Source organism: Carcharhinus amblyrhynchos, chromosome 10, assembly GCF_965287045.1.
Source record: "Carcharhinus amblyrhynchos chromosome 10, sCarAmb.v2.hapA, whole genome shotgun sequence".
In the NCBI taxonomy this organism is placed as follows: Eukaryota; Metazoa; Chordata; class Chondrichthyes; order Carcharhiniformes; family Carcharhinidae; genus Carcharhinus; species Carcharhinus amblyrhynchos.
This window is the reverse complement of record NC_137333.1, coordinates 94,467,054-94,481,603: the sequence shown is the minus strand read 5'-3', so window position 1 is coordinate 94,481,603 and position 14,550 is coordinate 94,467,054. Positions and strand designations below refer to the sequence as shown.

Here is a 14,550-nt window from a genome sequence, read left to right as displayed (position 1 = left end):
GCTCCGGCCGCCCGCGGATCCCCCTTGGCCTCGCCCTCTGCTCCGCCGGCCGCCTCTCCTTTCCTTTCCTTTCCCTCACTCCCCGCTCCGGCCGCCGCTCTCGATCTCACTCTCTATCTCCGTTCCTCTCCCTCACTCCCCGCTCCGGCCGCCGCTCTCGCCCTCACTCTCTATCTCCGTTCCTCTCCCTCACTCCCCGCTCCGGCCCCTCGGCCTCTCCCTCAAACCCTGACAACCGCTTCCCGTTTCCCTGCCTACCGGACACGGCCAATCACAGGGCAGGCAGCTGGTAACTCGCCAATCGAGCAGCGAGAGGAAACCCGCAAATCACAGGGCAGGACGATCGCAACCTACCAATCAGACAGCGTCGAGTACCCACCAATCACCTTGCCGGAGGGTCCCCTGCCCGCCAATCAAACAGCGTCGAGCAACTTGCAACCCGCCAATCACAAATCAGGCCGGCCGCATTCCCGCCAATCACCTCGTTTTCAACAGCTCCAAGCTGGCCAATCACAGGGCAGGCGGATGGACGCCCACCAATCAAACAGCGAGGAGCAGCACCAATCACCTCGTGGGACGGCTTGCAGCCAATCAAACAGCTGGCCAATCACCGTACGGGGCAGCGCGAAACTCTCCAATCGCAAATTGGATTCGGCAAGGGCTTTAGCCAATCACAGGGCGGGATATTCCAGGGCTGCTCCCATCACAATCATCATCGGCCAATCACCTGGCAGATGGAATAGTGGCCACCAATCACAATGACGGGAGGGTTGGCGGGATGTTCAATCAGAGTAAACCCATCTCTGGGCCAATGCCGCTCTCTGGCGGCTACTGCAGCCAATCAAAAGGCGAGATGATGTTGTCAATCACCACGTACTCCACAAATCACCTTGGCTGCCTGCTCCACCTGACAAGGGGGGGCGGGGAGTGGAAGCTAACGATCCTGGTCGGGGCCAATGAAAAAACCGGATGTAGGAGCCCGTACCGCCTTCCAGCCAATCAGTATAGGACACAGGTCGACCAATCGGATCTCTTGCCTGAAAGTCCAATCACAGCACAGGACGTCCTTCCACCAGTCCGCGTTCGGCCAATCAGGGCACGGGATAACACAAGGGCCCCCCCCCCCCCCCCAGTCCACCAATCGGAGAAGAGGTTTCCGTGTTCACCAATCAGCGCGTAGACCGCAGAGGCCAATCATAGGCAGGGTTCTGCTCGTGACCACCAATTAGAGCGCGGCGCACTCCCCGGCGCGAGGGTGGGATGGGGAATTCGGGCAGACACTGGAATAAATCACTGTTACACAATGGTGTTACATCTAGCATCCTAGGTACTGATTCAGTTTGATACCTTTATTTAATTTTTACTGTTTTCATAGAATCCTTACAGTGCAGAAGGAGGCCATTCGGCCCATCCAACCTATACTCACCACATTCCCACCCAGCCTCTATCCCCATAACCCCACATATTTACCCTGCTAATCCCCCTGACACTAGGGTCAATTTGGCATCACCAATCCATCCAACCGGCATGCCTTTTGGACGATGGAAGGAAACCGGAGCGCCTGGAGAAAACCCACAAAGACACAGGGAGAACTCCTTACAGAGTGACCCAAGGTTGGAATTGAGTCCGGGTCCCTGGCGCTGTAAGGCAGCAGTGCTAACCACTGTACCATAACCTTTAAAAATAGCAACATAAGAATTAAGTTCAAACTTTATTTATTAGTGTCACAAGTATGTTTGTAGTAACACGGCAATGAAGTTACTGTTAATTCCCCTGGTTGCCACACTTCAGCACCTGTTCAGGTACACTGAGGGAGAATTTTCCATGGTCAATGCATCTAACCAGCACGTGTTTCAGACTGGGAGGAAACCGGAGCACTGGAGAAAACCCATGCAGATACAGGGAGAACATGCAGATCCAGCATAGACAGTGACCCTAGCTGGGAATCGAATCTGGGTTCCTGGCACTATGAGGCAGTAGTACTAACCACTGAGCCACAGAGATCAGTTGTGATTTCATTGAATGGAGAAGCACACTTAATGGACCGAATGGCCTACTTCCGCTCCTAGGTCTTATGGTCTTACGTTAGATGAACCTTTGCCTCGATCCTTTGTTTACACAAGAAATTACACTCATTGATCACTGGTAAAATTGAGGGCTTCTATCACCAGTAAACACCTCAGAATGTGAACTGAATAGATGACCTGAGAATTAGTTTCATTGAATCATGTAGTGCAGAAGGAAGCCAATTAGTCCATCGTGCCCATTCATTGAATGAACAATCCATTTGGACAATTCCCCTCATCATTCACAATTGCCTTGCAAAGTTTCTGTTTCCAAATTTACCTGCTTTAAAAATTCTTATTAAATCTGCTTCCACCACACATTTGGACAGTACTTTCCAGATTATCGAAAAAAAAACACTATGGGGTCAAGAAACATCTTCCCTTGGGCCTATCTGCCAATTGATGATCCTTGATTACTGACCCTCCTGCCAATGACAACAAAAGAGAAAATATTGGAAAATCTCAGGAGTCTGGGAGCATCTGTAAGGAGATAAACGAGCTGATGTTTTGAGTCCAGATGACCCTTTGTCAAAGCTCTTTTGATTTTTCTCTACATCCTATCTGTAACTGTGACACTATATTCTGCATCCCCTCCTTTCCTTCTCTCCTATGTACCCTACGAGTAGTATGTTTTGTCTGTAGAGCACGCAGGAAACAATATTTTTCACTGTATCCCAATACATGTGATAATAATAAATCAAAGATCAGGAGAAAGAATGCTCAGTGAAAAGGAAACTCCCTTGTGCAATTTTCTAACTTAACAGTCTCAATTTCATTCAGGTAATTCCCCATCTCTAGCACAAATGAATCTATTTTGCATATGAGCTCAACAATTAGTTTCAACGTAATCTTAGTTTAAATTATTTACCAGCTGGTTTATTGTGAGTTAGTGAATTCCAAATATTGGCAGCAATATGATAGACTCAGGGGAGATGGACATCTTTCAATGTCCACTCTCAAAGCCCTCAAATTCAGCCATGATTTTGTTGCTTGTTCATCCAGCTTTCTGATTGTACATCCCCTGCATTTTGGCAATTCTTTTAATTGCTATTCAGAATACGCCTCTTGTGAAATGTTAGGCAAATTTGAGAATTATGTTTTAAACATACAATTACCCAGAAATTAAAATGTGGAATATAATAGTTATGCCTCTCACAAGCCTATTCTCATACACTCATTCCTGATTTCCTTCTCTTTTCTATCTACTATCAATTCACTAGTCTCAAACACTGGGCGGCATGGTGGCACAGTGGTTAGACCTGCAGTCTCACAGCACCAGGGACCCAGGTTCAATTTCAGCATCAGGTCACTGTCTTGTGGAGTTTGCACTTGCTCCCCATGTCCACGTGGGTTTCCTCCAGGTGCTCCGGTTTCCTCCTACAGTCCAAAGGTGGGCAGGTTAGGCTATGCTAAATTGACCCTAGTATCAGGAGGATTAGCAACGTAAATGTATGGGGTTATGGGAATAGGGCCTGGGTGAGATTGTGGTCAGTACAGACTCAATGGGTTGAATGGCCTCCTTTTGTATTGTCAGGATTCTGACTACAGATTGAATTTTATGGGGCACTGTGGTCCCAGACCGTATGGCTATAAGGTCAGTGACAAGCCTGTCCACCATACTAACAGTTGGTTCCTCAGCAATCTAACTCTTCACCAGCAGTGATTGCTTTAAGGCTCCTCAATATCTAGGGAGATGGTCTTGCTTTAAGAGAGTTGCTGGCCAATCTGATGCCCCGAGGCTCTGTAGTCCCAGCAGCACCAGTGGCCACTGCTGGTATTACAGGGGACAAAGAGAAGCCCAAATTTAATATAATTCAGGAGTATCGCCGGGTCCAGGCTGCCAAGCCCCAGTGAGGAGATTGACAAGCTTGGTTTGGGAAGCCAGGCAGGGAGGGTAAAGAGGGTAATATGACCTTCAGAGTGATTCGTTTTATTACCATTACCTGTATTGGGATACAGTGAAAAGTATTGTTTCTTGTGCGCTATATAGACAAAACCATACCATTCATAGAGTACATCGCGAGAGGGGGGCAGAATATAGTGTTGCAGTTACAGATAGGGTAAAGAGGAGGATCAGCTTAATATATAATATGTCCATTCAAAGGTCTGATGGCAGCAGGGAAGAAGCTGTTCTTGCATCGGTTGGTAGGTGACCTCAGATTTTTGTATCTTTCTCCAGTGGAAGAAGGTGGAAGAGAGAATGTCCGGCTGCTCTTCCCAGACAGCAGGAAATGTAGACGGAGTCAATGGATGGGAGGCTGGTTTGTGTGAAGGACTGGGCTACATTCACAGCCCTTTGTAGTTTCCTCTGGTCTTGCTCAGAGCAGGAGTCAGCGCAGTTAAATTTGCTCGGCTACCCATTTGGTGTGGGCCTCCCTGTGTTGTGGGTAAATGTTCAGTAGGGTGGCATGAGGGCCTTAAATAGCCATTAATCAGCCACTTACAGACCTCAGTAAGCCCAAGGTGAGTGAGCTGTGAGACATTTCCACTGCCCTAACATTTCAGACAGGTCAGGGAAAGTTGGACAGGCAATGTGCAGGCCATTCATTTGGATTTTAGGAGCATTCCCACTTTCAAACTAGTCTGCAGAGATGCAAAAACCCCAGCCTTATGTTTAAAGAAAAATCTCTCCTGCTCTCAACCTAAATGCCTTGCGATAAACCTCAAGTCCCTTCAGTGCCATCCCCCTCTCCCCCATTCACTGTTTCGATCTACTCTCTCCCTTCCTTTAAACACCTCTGTAAAATCACCCCCTACATAATGTTTAACAAAAAAAGCACTCCATTAGCACTGCTGCCTCACAGTGCCAGGGACCTGGGCACAATTTTGGCATCGGTCACTGTCTGTGTGGAGTCTGCACGTTCTCCCCGTGTCTGCATGGGTTACTTCCAGGTGCTCTGGTTTCTTCCCACAGTCCAAAGATGTGCGGGTTAGATTGATTGGCCATGATAAATTGTCCCTGAGTGTCAGGGAGACTAGCTAGGGTAAATGCATGGGGTTACAGGCATGGGGCCTGGGTGGGATTGTGATTCGTACAGATGGGCCGAATGGCCTCCCTCTGTACTGTAGGGATTCTATTGTATGAAATTTTCTTAAAGTCTCTGAACTTGCAATGACACAGACTAAGCATAAACCCACGGAGGCTGCACTGTTAGTCCATTATATTGCCGCAATATCATTTCTATAGAATGGAATCCAAAACTGCACAGTACTCCAATTGTCATCTTTATAAGATTATAACTTGATTTTTAATTTATGTACCACTTCCTGTCCAATCCAGTATTCATAGAGTCCAATCATAGAATCCCAACAGTGAAGAAGGAGATCATTCAGCCCATCAAGTCTGCACTGATCACAATCCCACCCAGGCCTAATTCCTGCAGCCCCACATATTTACTCTGCTAATCAGCCTGACACGAGGATCAATTTAGCGTGGCCAATCAACCTAACCTGCACATCTTTGGACTGTGGGAGGAAACCGGAACTCCCAGAGAAAACCCATGCAGATGTGGGGAGAACATGCAGACTCCTCATAGACAGTCACCCGAGGCTGGAATCGAACCCAGGTCTCTGGCACTGTGAGGCAGCAGTGCTAACCACTGTGCCATCATGCCGCCCTGTTAACATTTTTATGTCTTCATCCCCTTGTGGTGCACTTTTAATACATTGTGAACTTGAACTACACAAATCCACATTTTTTTCACATCAGCTAATTTTCTCCCATTTATTAAGGATTTCTATTTATTTTATTGCAATGTATATCTTGTACTTAATGACACCAAATTCTGTTTTATTTGCTGATTCCACCAACATCCTCAGAACTATTTTTACTTTATCTCCATAATTTGAGTGAAAATTTAGATACCATTTCCTGTGGAGTTATAGACAACATTTTAATGAATCCATTTTGACTTGTTCAATCAATTCTCTTTACCTACGAGACCTATCATTCCAAGAGCCCTCTCTCCTTTCATAGAATCCTACAGTGCAGAAGGAGGCCATTTGGTCCATTGATCCTGCACCAACAGCAAACCCACCCAGGTCCATCCCCATAACCTCACGTATTTAATCCCCCTGACACTAAGGGACAATTTACCATAGCCAATCCACCTAACCTGCACATCTTTGGAATGCGGGAAGAAATCCAAACACCTGGAGGAAACCCACACAGACATGGGGAGAACATGGGGAGTCACCTGAGGTCTGAATTGAACCGGGTCCCTGGCACTGTGAGGCAGCAGCACTACCCACTGGGCCACTGTGCTGTCATGCCTCCTTTCTCCTCTCCACTCTCAGGTGCTCTGCCCTCACAATTCCCCAACCTTTCAGCCCTCCTCCACCTTTCTGCTTGGTTGCCAGGTTTGCGCCTCTCTTAAATAAGGCTACAGCTTCCCACTGTGTCTCTCTCGCAATCCTCTCTCAATCATCGAGTTACTCTTCGCTGGCCCATTATGAAAAGTCATCCTAACTAACCTACCCCAATTGTTTGTTGACCTTCCCAGGCAGCATACTCATTGGGGGCTAATTTTGATAATTTTCTTCCTGGCCAACTCACTCCTTCCATTTCTTTGCCCTGTGGAATCTGCCCTCACCAGCTCTCCATGCATCTCCCTACCGAAAGTCTGTTCACTTGTGAACAAGGTCTTTTTGTCATCCGTGAACTTATTATGGAAGATCTCAGCAATATCATTACCTGAAGGAAAATCTGGCAGAGAGTGAAGACAGCTTTCTCCTTAAGGAAGCCTCACCACCCGCTTTTACTTGACATCACTCACCCGGTCAAGACTGTTGGGACGGCAGTATGGCCCTTATGATCAGATTACAATTGGCCTAACCATCTACTCCTCTGACACTTTCCCCATCTTTGAACATCTTATCTTGTTTCACTCCTCCTTAAAAATCATTACTCTTGACCCAAGTACAATAAAAGTTTTATTGTTGAGATATCTTCACTGTTTTACTCCTTTGGTCTCTGTACTAGATGTCTTCTCATCCTGGCTGATTTCAATTTCCATCTCAACTCATCCTGCCTTCTCTTCTCAAAGTTCATTGCCCTTTTATCTTCCTCAAATCCCTCCCTCCATGTAAACTCCACAACCCATTTTCATGACTGCTCCTTTATCCCTGCCATCTCTGGTGATCTTCCTAGATCCATTGTGTCAATTACACAGATAGCCATCTCTTCTTTGTAACACTTCTCCCTTCCACAACCCAACCCTTCTTCCTTCTGTATGCGCTCTTAGAAAAGACTGACCTCAAATCATGTAGAACTGCACTTTAAAAGTTACATGTGTCTCACTTTTGGTCCTTTGCCGCAATATTTCAACAGTAACAAATTTACTCAACTACATCCTTGGCTCCACCTTTGATACCACAGTCCCTCAATAAATCCACTCTCTCTCACATTCAGAACATGCCTGTTCCCTCACCTCCCCTACAATCCTCATCTTTGTTCCCTTAAATCCAAAGGAAAACTGGAAATATCATAGCACACAACTGGCTTAGCTAGATTTGGTCATGGATGTCTAAACCCCACAAACACCATTAGATCCTAATCTCAAATGCTAAAACAGCTCGCTATTCCAGGATTATCAAAGATAACCCTGTGTTTTTTGTAAATTGTCTTTTGTCCCCTCCACCCTCCCCTCAAGTAAAGAACAAGGAGCACATGGATTTCTTTGACATAGCCTGAACTCACATCTTTCTCTAGTCTCTCTCCATCTCTCCTCTGAGTTCACCTTGTCCGTGAAATCCACCTTCTGCTCTCTTGATTCTATTCCTGCTGACCACCCAACTTCCCCATTTGGGGAACCAAATTAGCTGACATGGTTAAAGCTCTCTCCCCAGATGTTGTTTCCGTCCCTCCCTTTAAATCTGCCTCCTCTTATTTCTCATCTAAGTCATCTACATGCTGCACCTTGGTGACAACACTCGAAGACACAACTTTAATGTTGCATGTCCATTGCTGACACCCAAGTGCCACCAATCCTCTCCCAAGTCCTCCATTGTTGGTAAATGATTAGATTGCATTTATGACATCCAGCACTAGATGAACATTTCCCACAATTATATATTAAGAATCCAGTACAATTAAATTTCACACTATTGTCTTGACAGTCATTTGTTGTAGGTATGTTGCTCATTTATTCAAAAATTACACTATTAATTACATTATTAGATAGTCAACATCTTTTTCCAAAGGTAGGGGAGTCTAAAACTAGAGGGCATAGGTTTAAGGTGAGAGTGGAGACATGCAAAAGGATCCAGAGGGGCAATATGGAATTCGCTCCCAACAGCTCTCCGTCTCGCCACCTCACATTCTTTCTTTTTAAATATCTTAAGGTATTTCTTAAAACCTACCTCTCTAAGCTTTTGGTCATCTGACTCTACTCCTTATGTGTCTCGGTGTCATATTTTGTATTGCAATGCTCTTGTGAAATGTCTTGGGATATTTTGTTACATGAAGGGTGCTACACAAACACACCGTTGTTGTTGTTCATGATGATGTCAGTAGTCCATAGGAATGGTCCCAGAACAGTGCAGAACATTGTTATCTATTTCCAACCACACTGAGAAACAACCTTTAATTCCTATTCACTATTTTCTCTTTTGCAACAAGATTTTCAATTAATTTGCTACCCTCCCTGCCAATAACATGCTTCATTATCTTTCCCAATAGTCCCCAGTTTTCTGAAAATTTATGCAAACATAGCCATTGCAATTATTCCATTTGCCATATCTGTCACCGCCCTTTTTTTAAACCACTAAGCTAGTCCCAATTGCCCACATATGGCCCATATCCCTCTACCCCACCTTACCCATGGAACTGTCTAAATGCTTTTTAAAAGACAAAATTGTACCCGCCTCTACTACTACTCTGACAGCTTGTTCCAGACACTCACCACCCTCTGTGTGAAAAAATTGCCCCTCTGGACACTTTTGTATTTCTCCCCTCTCATCTTAAACCTATGCCCTCTAGTTTTAATCTCCCCTTTAATTTTGCTTTACTTTTGAAATGTAGTCACTGTGGTAATGTTGGAAATGTGGCAGCCAATTTGTGCACAGCAAGCTCCAACAAACAACAAATGTCACAATGACCAAAATATATTGTTTTGTTTGCAATGTTGATTGAGGGATAAATATTCAAGAACAGTTACTTCCCTGCTGCATTCAGACTTTTAAATAGACCTACCTTATATTAAGTCGATATTTCTCTACACCCGAGCTATGACTGTAACACCGGGCGGGATTTTCTGGCCAAGCTTGCCCCAAGGCTGGAAATTCCCATCCGAGGTCAACGGACCTTTGCATGGTCTCCTTTATGTTGGAGAGACCAAGCGTAGACTGGGTGATCGCTTTGCTGACTGCCTTCGGTCTGTGCACAATCAGGATCCTGACCATTTTAACACACGATCCTGCTCCCATGCCCACATGTCAGTTCCTGACCTGCTGCAACGTTCCAGTGAAGCTCAACGCAAACTGGAGGAACAGCACCTCATTTTCCGGCTGGGCACTTTACAGCCTTCCGGTCTCAACATCGAGTTCAACAATTTCAGATGATTAACTCGACCCCTCTGTTTTCATTTTATTTAATTTCCAACTGTTCTCTACCCTTCCTTTTTTTATTGTCTTTATTTATTTTTCTTTTTGCTCTTACTCTTTCCCCCATTTTATCCCTCTTTCCTTACCTTTTCTCCCTCTTTGCTTCCCTTTCCCTCTTTTTCTCAATTTTACCTCTCTCCCACCCATTCCCTCCCCCCTGCCTGCACACCTTAATGTGTCACGGTTTACCCTCTGATTTCAGCTTCTCTGCTGTTTGGCCATTCACGCTGTCTGTTCTCTCTCTATGGGCTGCCATTAGCAGCCTTTCCCTTTGGTTTTGTGACTATGATTCATCTTTCATTCCCTCACCCTGCAGTATAAATATCTCCCACTTTTTACGTCTTGTGGCTTTGACAAAGGATCACCTGGGCTCGAAACATCAGCTCTTTTCTCTCCTTACAGAGGTGCTGCCAGATCTGCTGAGATTTTCCAGCAGTTTCTCTTTTGGTTACTTTTGACCTTTGTACGGTCAGTCCCCGACCCCCCCCAACAATTCCCCTGGCAGGCAGGATGGGAAAATTCCACCCAATATTTTCTGCACCCTCTCCTTTCCTTCTCCCCTATGTATTCTATGAACAGCATGTTCTGTCTGTATAGCAAACAAGGCACAATACTTTTCACTGCATCCTAACACATGTGACAACAATAAATCAAATCAATTATTTACCAGGACGCTGGGACTAATTGTTCTTTGAAAGGGTGTTGTGGCGTTGCAAAGAAAAATAAGCGCTGAATATAATTTAAATAAGCTACAGGAAAAGCGTTGCCTCTTTAAGCGTGAGGCGGGGTTTGTATCAAGACAGTCTCCTCCTTTCTTTCTCCGCCTCTTCTCCCCGATCCTACGCAGTATTGACAAGCAGTCAAATCACAGAGGTTAGAGACATACACACACATACACGCAAACAGGTAAGCTGCTGTGGCAATGGAGATCACCAGCAGCAGCCGAGACTGGGGAGCTGGGCTCGGCGGCCTCAAGAAGACCCTGCCCGTCCTGCTCTGGTTGCTGCTGAGCATGTGGAGTCGGCGGTGCCGGGCAGACAGCGCCATGGAGGAGATCGCCACGGAGAAAGAGGCGGAAGAGAGCCACCGGCAGGACAGCGCTAATCTGCTGCTCTTCATCCTGCTGCTCACACTCACCATCCTCACCATCTGGCTCTTCAAGCACCGGCGCTTCCGTTTTCTCCATGAGACTGGCTTGGCAATGATATATGGTGAGGATAATTTACCCTTCTGTGTTTTTTTTTAAAGACAATAAGTGCCACGAAAATGAGAGCTTTTGTATTTGGAGGTTGGTCGCATTGTCATTTACACACGTGTTGTAACCATTTGGAACTCTGTGAATACAATGTATATGTGTTTGGAATCTCGTGTGTTTAATGTGGGTTCCGCCTGGAATGTCATGTTGCCATTTCAGTTGTACATCTTTGTGAATTGAGACTGAAACTGACAAGAGTCTCTGCCCCCTACCGCCAAGCTGGCTCAGAGCCCGCCCCCACCTCACACCATTGGCTACCCCCTCTCCCAGCCACCGCCCTGACTGGCCAGTGGGCCTCTGTCAATCATTTCCGCGTGCCTGGCTGCATCCACCTTTTTCCCCCCCCCTTTGCTGCATCATAGTTACCCAGTGCCACCGAAACCTCTTCCTCCTCCGTGTTTATTAATAGGTCGTTTTTAAAGATAAATAGCATGGCAACTATATATGTTTCTATCATAGCGTTCCTACAGTGCAGAAGGAGGCCCATGGAGCCCTGACCAACTCTTACTCAGGTTTATCCCACAGGGTTCTATGATCCATCAACCCTACGTATTTACTCTGCTCACCCCCTCCTAATCTTGAAATACTGAGGGGCAATTTAGAATGACCACTCGACCTGACCTGACCTGCAGTCTCTCAGACTATGGGAGGAAAGCGGAGCACCCTGAGGAAACCCATGCAGACGCAGGGAGAATGTGCAAACTTCAGCACAGACAATCATCCAATATTGGAATTGAACTCAGATCCCTAGTACCGTGAGGCAGCAGTGCTAACCACTTTGCTACTCTTTTAGCTGAGAAGTTGGCAGTTTTGCACCACATGTTTAGGTGAGTTGGCCATGCCAAATTGTCCCTTCGTGTCAGGGGGACTAGCTAGGGTTTTTTTGTGTGTGCGATAGGGACTGTTGGTGCAAGCTTGATGATCCGAATGATCTCCTTATGCACTGTTGGGATGCTATGCTTCTATATGTTAAATAATTTTTTAGGGGAGATTAAATAGACCTGCCTTCTCTTTTTTTCATTTCTTTTTAAACGTTAAATAACATTTTTTAATTCATCCTTACAGGATGTGGGCATCACTGGCTGGACCAGTATTTATTGCCTGTCCCTAACTGCCCTCCATTTCCAGAAGACATTTGAGAGTCAACCACATTACAGGGTTTAAGAAACCGAGAACATTTCTGGCTTCTCTTGTATACTCCCTTCACTTTAGCCTGGCGTGTATGTATTTAGGCATTTGCATTTTATATACGTGTATAGTGTGTATATAAAAATGCAATTGCCTGCATACATACATGTCAAGCTGAACAAGCTATAATGTTAACAAATTGTCATAGATTGTTTTAACATTTCCCATGGGGTAAAAACTGCCCGGCTGAACCAGCAGGCCTACTGGTGGAACATTAACTCAGGCCTGCTGGTCCACAGTCTAATAAGTGGAGGATTTCTGGCGTTGCCGTCGGTCGAGCACAAAGATTAATGAGACTTTGAATCATGGGTTCAATTCTCTTAATTTTTTCCAGCCACTGCCGTTTCTGCAGTTATTCCAAATGTTTCTTCTCCCCCCCCCCCCCTTATGGATTTTTGCTAAATACTGTACAGGGGGGGAGGGACAGCTAAGAATAACAGCAGAATCAGCGACGTCAGAAAGGGGGGCAGGGAAGAGGAGTTAACATTTCGGACAGAAGTCAGGGGGTGGTTGTAGAGGGTTGTTTTTCAAATTGGGGGCCTGTAACCAGAGGTGTGCCTCAGGGATCAGTGCTAGGTCTACTGTTGTTTGTCGTTTATATTAATGATTTGGATGAGAATATCGGAAGCATGGTTCTTAAGTTTGCAGATGACACCAAGATTGGTGGCATAGTGGAGAGCGAAGAAAGTTATCCCCAATTGCAACAGGATCTTGATCAATTGGGCCAGTGGGCTGACGAATGGCAGATAGTTTAATTTAGACAAGTGCGAGGTGATGCAATTTGGTAGATGGAACCAGGGCAGGACTTCGGCAGTTAATGGTAGGGCGTTGGGGAGACTTACAGAACAAAGAGATTTAGAGCTACGTGTTCGTAGCTCCTTGAAAGTGGAGTCATGGGTGGACGGAGTGGTGAAGAAGACGTTTGGCATGCTTGGTTTCATTGGTCAGAATATTGAATACAGGAGTTGGGACACTTTGTTGAAGTTGTAAAGACATTGGTAAGGCCACACTTGGAATACTGTGTGCAATTCTGGTCACCCTATTATAGAAAGGATATTATTAAACTAGAAAGAGTGCAGAAAAGATTTACTAGGATGTTACCGGGACTTGATGGTTTGAGTTATAGGGAGAGACAGGATAGACTGGGACATTTTTCTCTGGAGCGTAGGAGGTTGAGGGGTGATCTTATAGAGGTCTATAAAATAATGAGGGGCACAGATTAGCTAAACAGTCAATATCTTTTCCCAAAGGTAGGGGAATCTAAAACTAGAGGGCATAAGTTTAAGGTGAGAGGGGAAAGGTACAAAAGTGTCCAGAGGGGCAAATTTTTCACACACAGGGTAGTGAATGTCTGGAACAAGCCAGAGATGATAGTAGAGGTAGGTACAATTTTGTCTTTTAAGAAGTATTTAGATAGTTAGATGGGTACAGAGGGATATCGGCCAAATGTGGGTAGTTGGGATTAGCTTAGTGGTTATAAAAATAAAAGTGCGTGAACAAGTTGGGCTGAAGGGCCTGTTTCCATGTTGTAAACATCTATGACTCTATGACCTAACTGGTCTATGCCCATTGGAGTTTAGAAGAATGAGGTGATCAGGAGGGCATTTAATATGGTGGATGCTAAAAGGATATTTCCACTTGTGTGCAAGCCATAGCTTCAGAATAAAAGGTCTCCCCTTTAGTATGGAGATGAGGAGAATTTTCTTCTCTTGTGGATCATTTGCCTGATGGTTTTTTTCATTGGTGTGCTGGCTAGGCCAGCATTTTTGGTCATCCATAGTTGCCCTTGAGAAGATTGTCGTGAGCTGCCTTCTTGAAACGCTGCAGTCAATGTTCTGTGGGTTGACCCACAATGCCGTTATGGAGGGAATTCCAGGACTTTCACCCGGTGACTGCGAAGGAACAGCTGATATATTTCCAAGTCAGGATGGTGAGTGGCTTGGAGGGGAACTTGCAGGTGGTGGTGTTTCCATGTGTCTGCTGCCCTTTCTAGATGGAAGTGGTCATGGGTTTGCAAGATGCTGTCTAAGGATGTTTGTCAAGATCTTTCCAAGAAAGTGGTATAGGTTGGGTCATTTAATTTAACCAAAGCAAAGCGGGACAGATTTTTTTGATAGATAATGGAGTCGAGGGTTATGCTGGGTGGGAGTGTGGGAAAATGGAACTGAGACCACGGCCAGATTAGCCATGATTTTATTGAATAGGCTCAAAGGGCCGAATGGTCAACTCCTACTCCATGTTCCTTGAGAGGATCAGCTTGGCTGAGTTGGTAGCTTTGGGGTTGAATGGTTCTGGGTTGGGGATCCACAGCAGGATCTGAGCAGCTGCTGTTAGTCCAGCATACAAAAGGAAAGGACTGTTGTCAGGGGGGCTTTACAAAAACAATATTTTATGGGGTGTGGGCCTCACTTGCTCACATCATTTATTGTCCATCCCTAT

The 14,550-nt window shown here is 45.6% G+C and overlaps 1 protein-coding gene across 2 annotated transcripts in view; it reads left to right on the top strand.

Moving 5' to 3' along the window:
- The first annotated feature begins 10,515 nt into the window (after window positions 1-10,515).
- slc9a7 (solute carrier family 9 member 7) overlaps window positions 10,516-14,550 on the top strand; it is a 156,759-nt gene continuing 152,724 nt past the window's right edge. For both annotated transcript variants that reach the window (XM_080197627.1, XM_080197626.1), the window contains exon 1: window positions 10,516-10,879. In XM_080197627.1, the coding sequence (XP_080053753.1) occupies window positions 10,591-10,879 (289 nt within the window). In that variant the 5' untranslated portion in view covers window positions 10,516-10,590. The remainder of the gene's footprint in view (window positions 10,880-14,550) is intronic.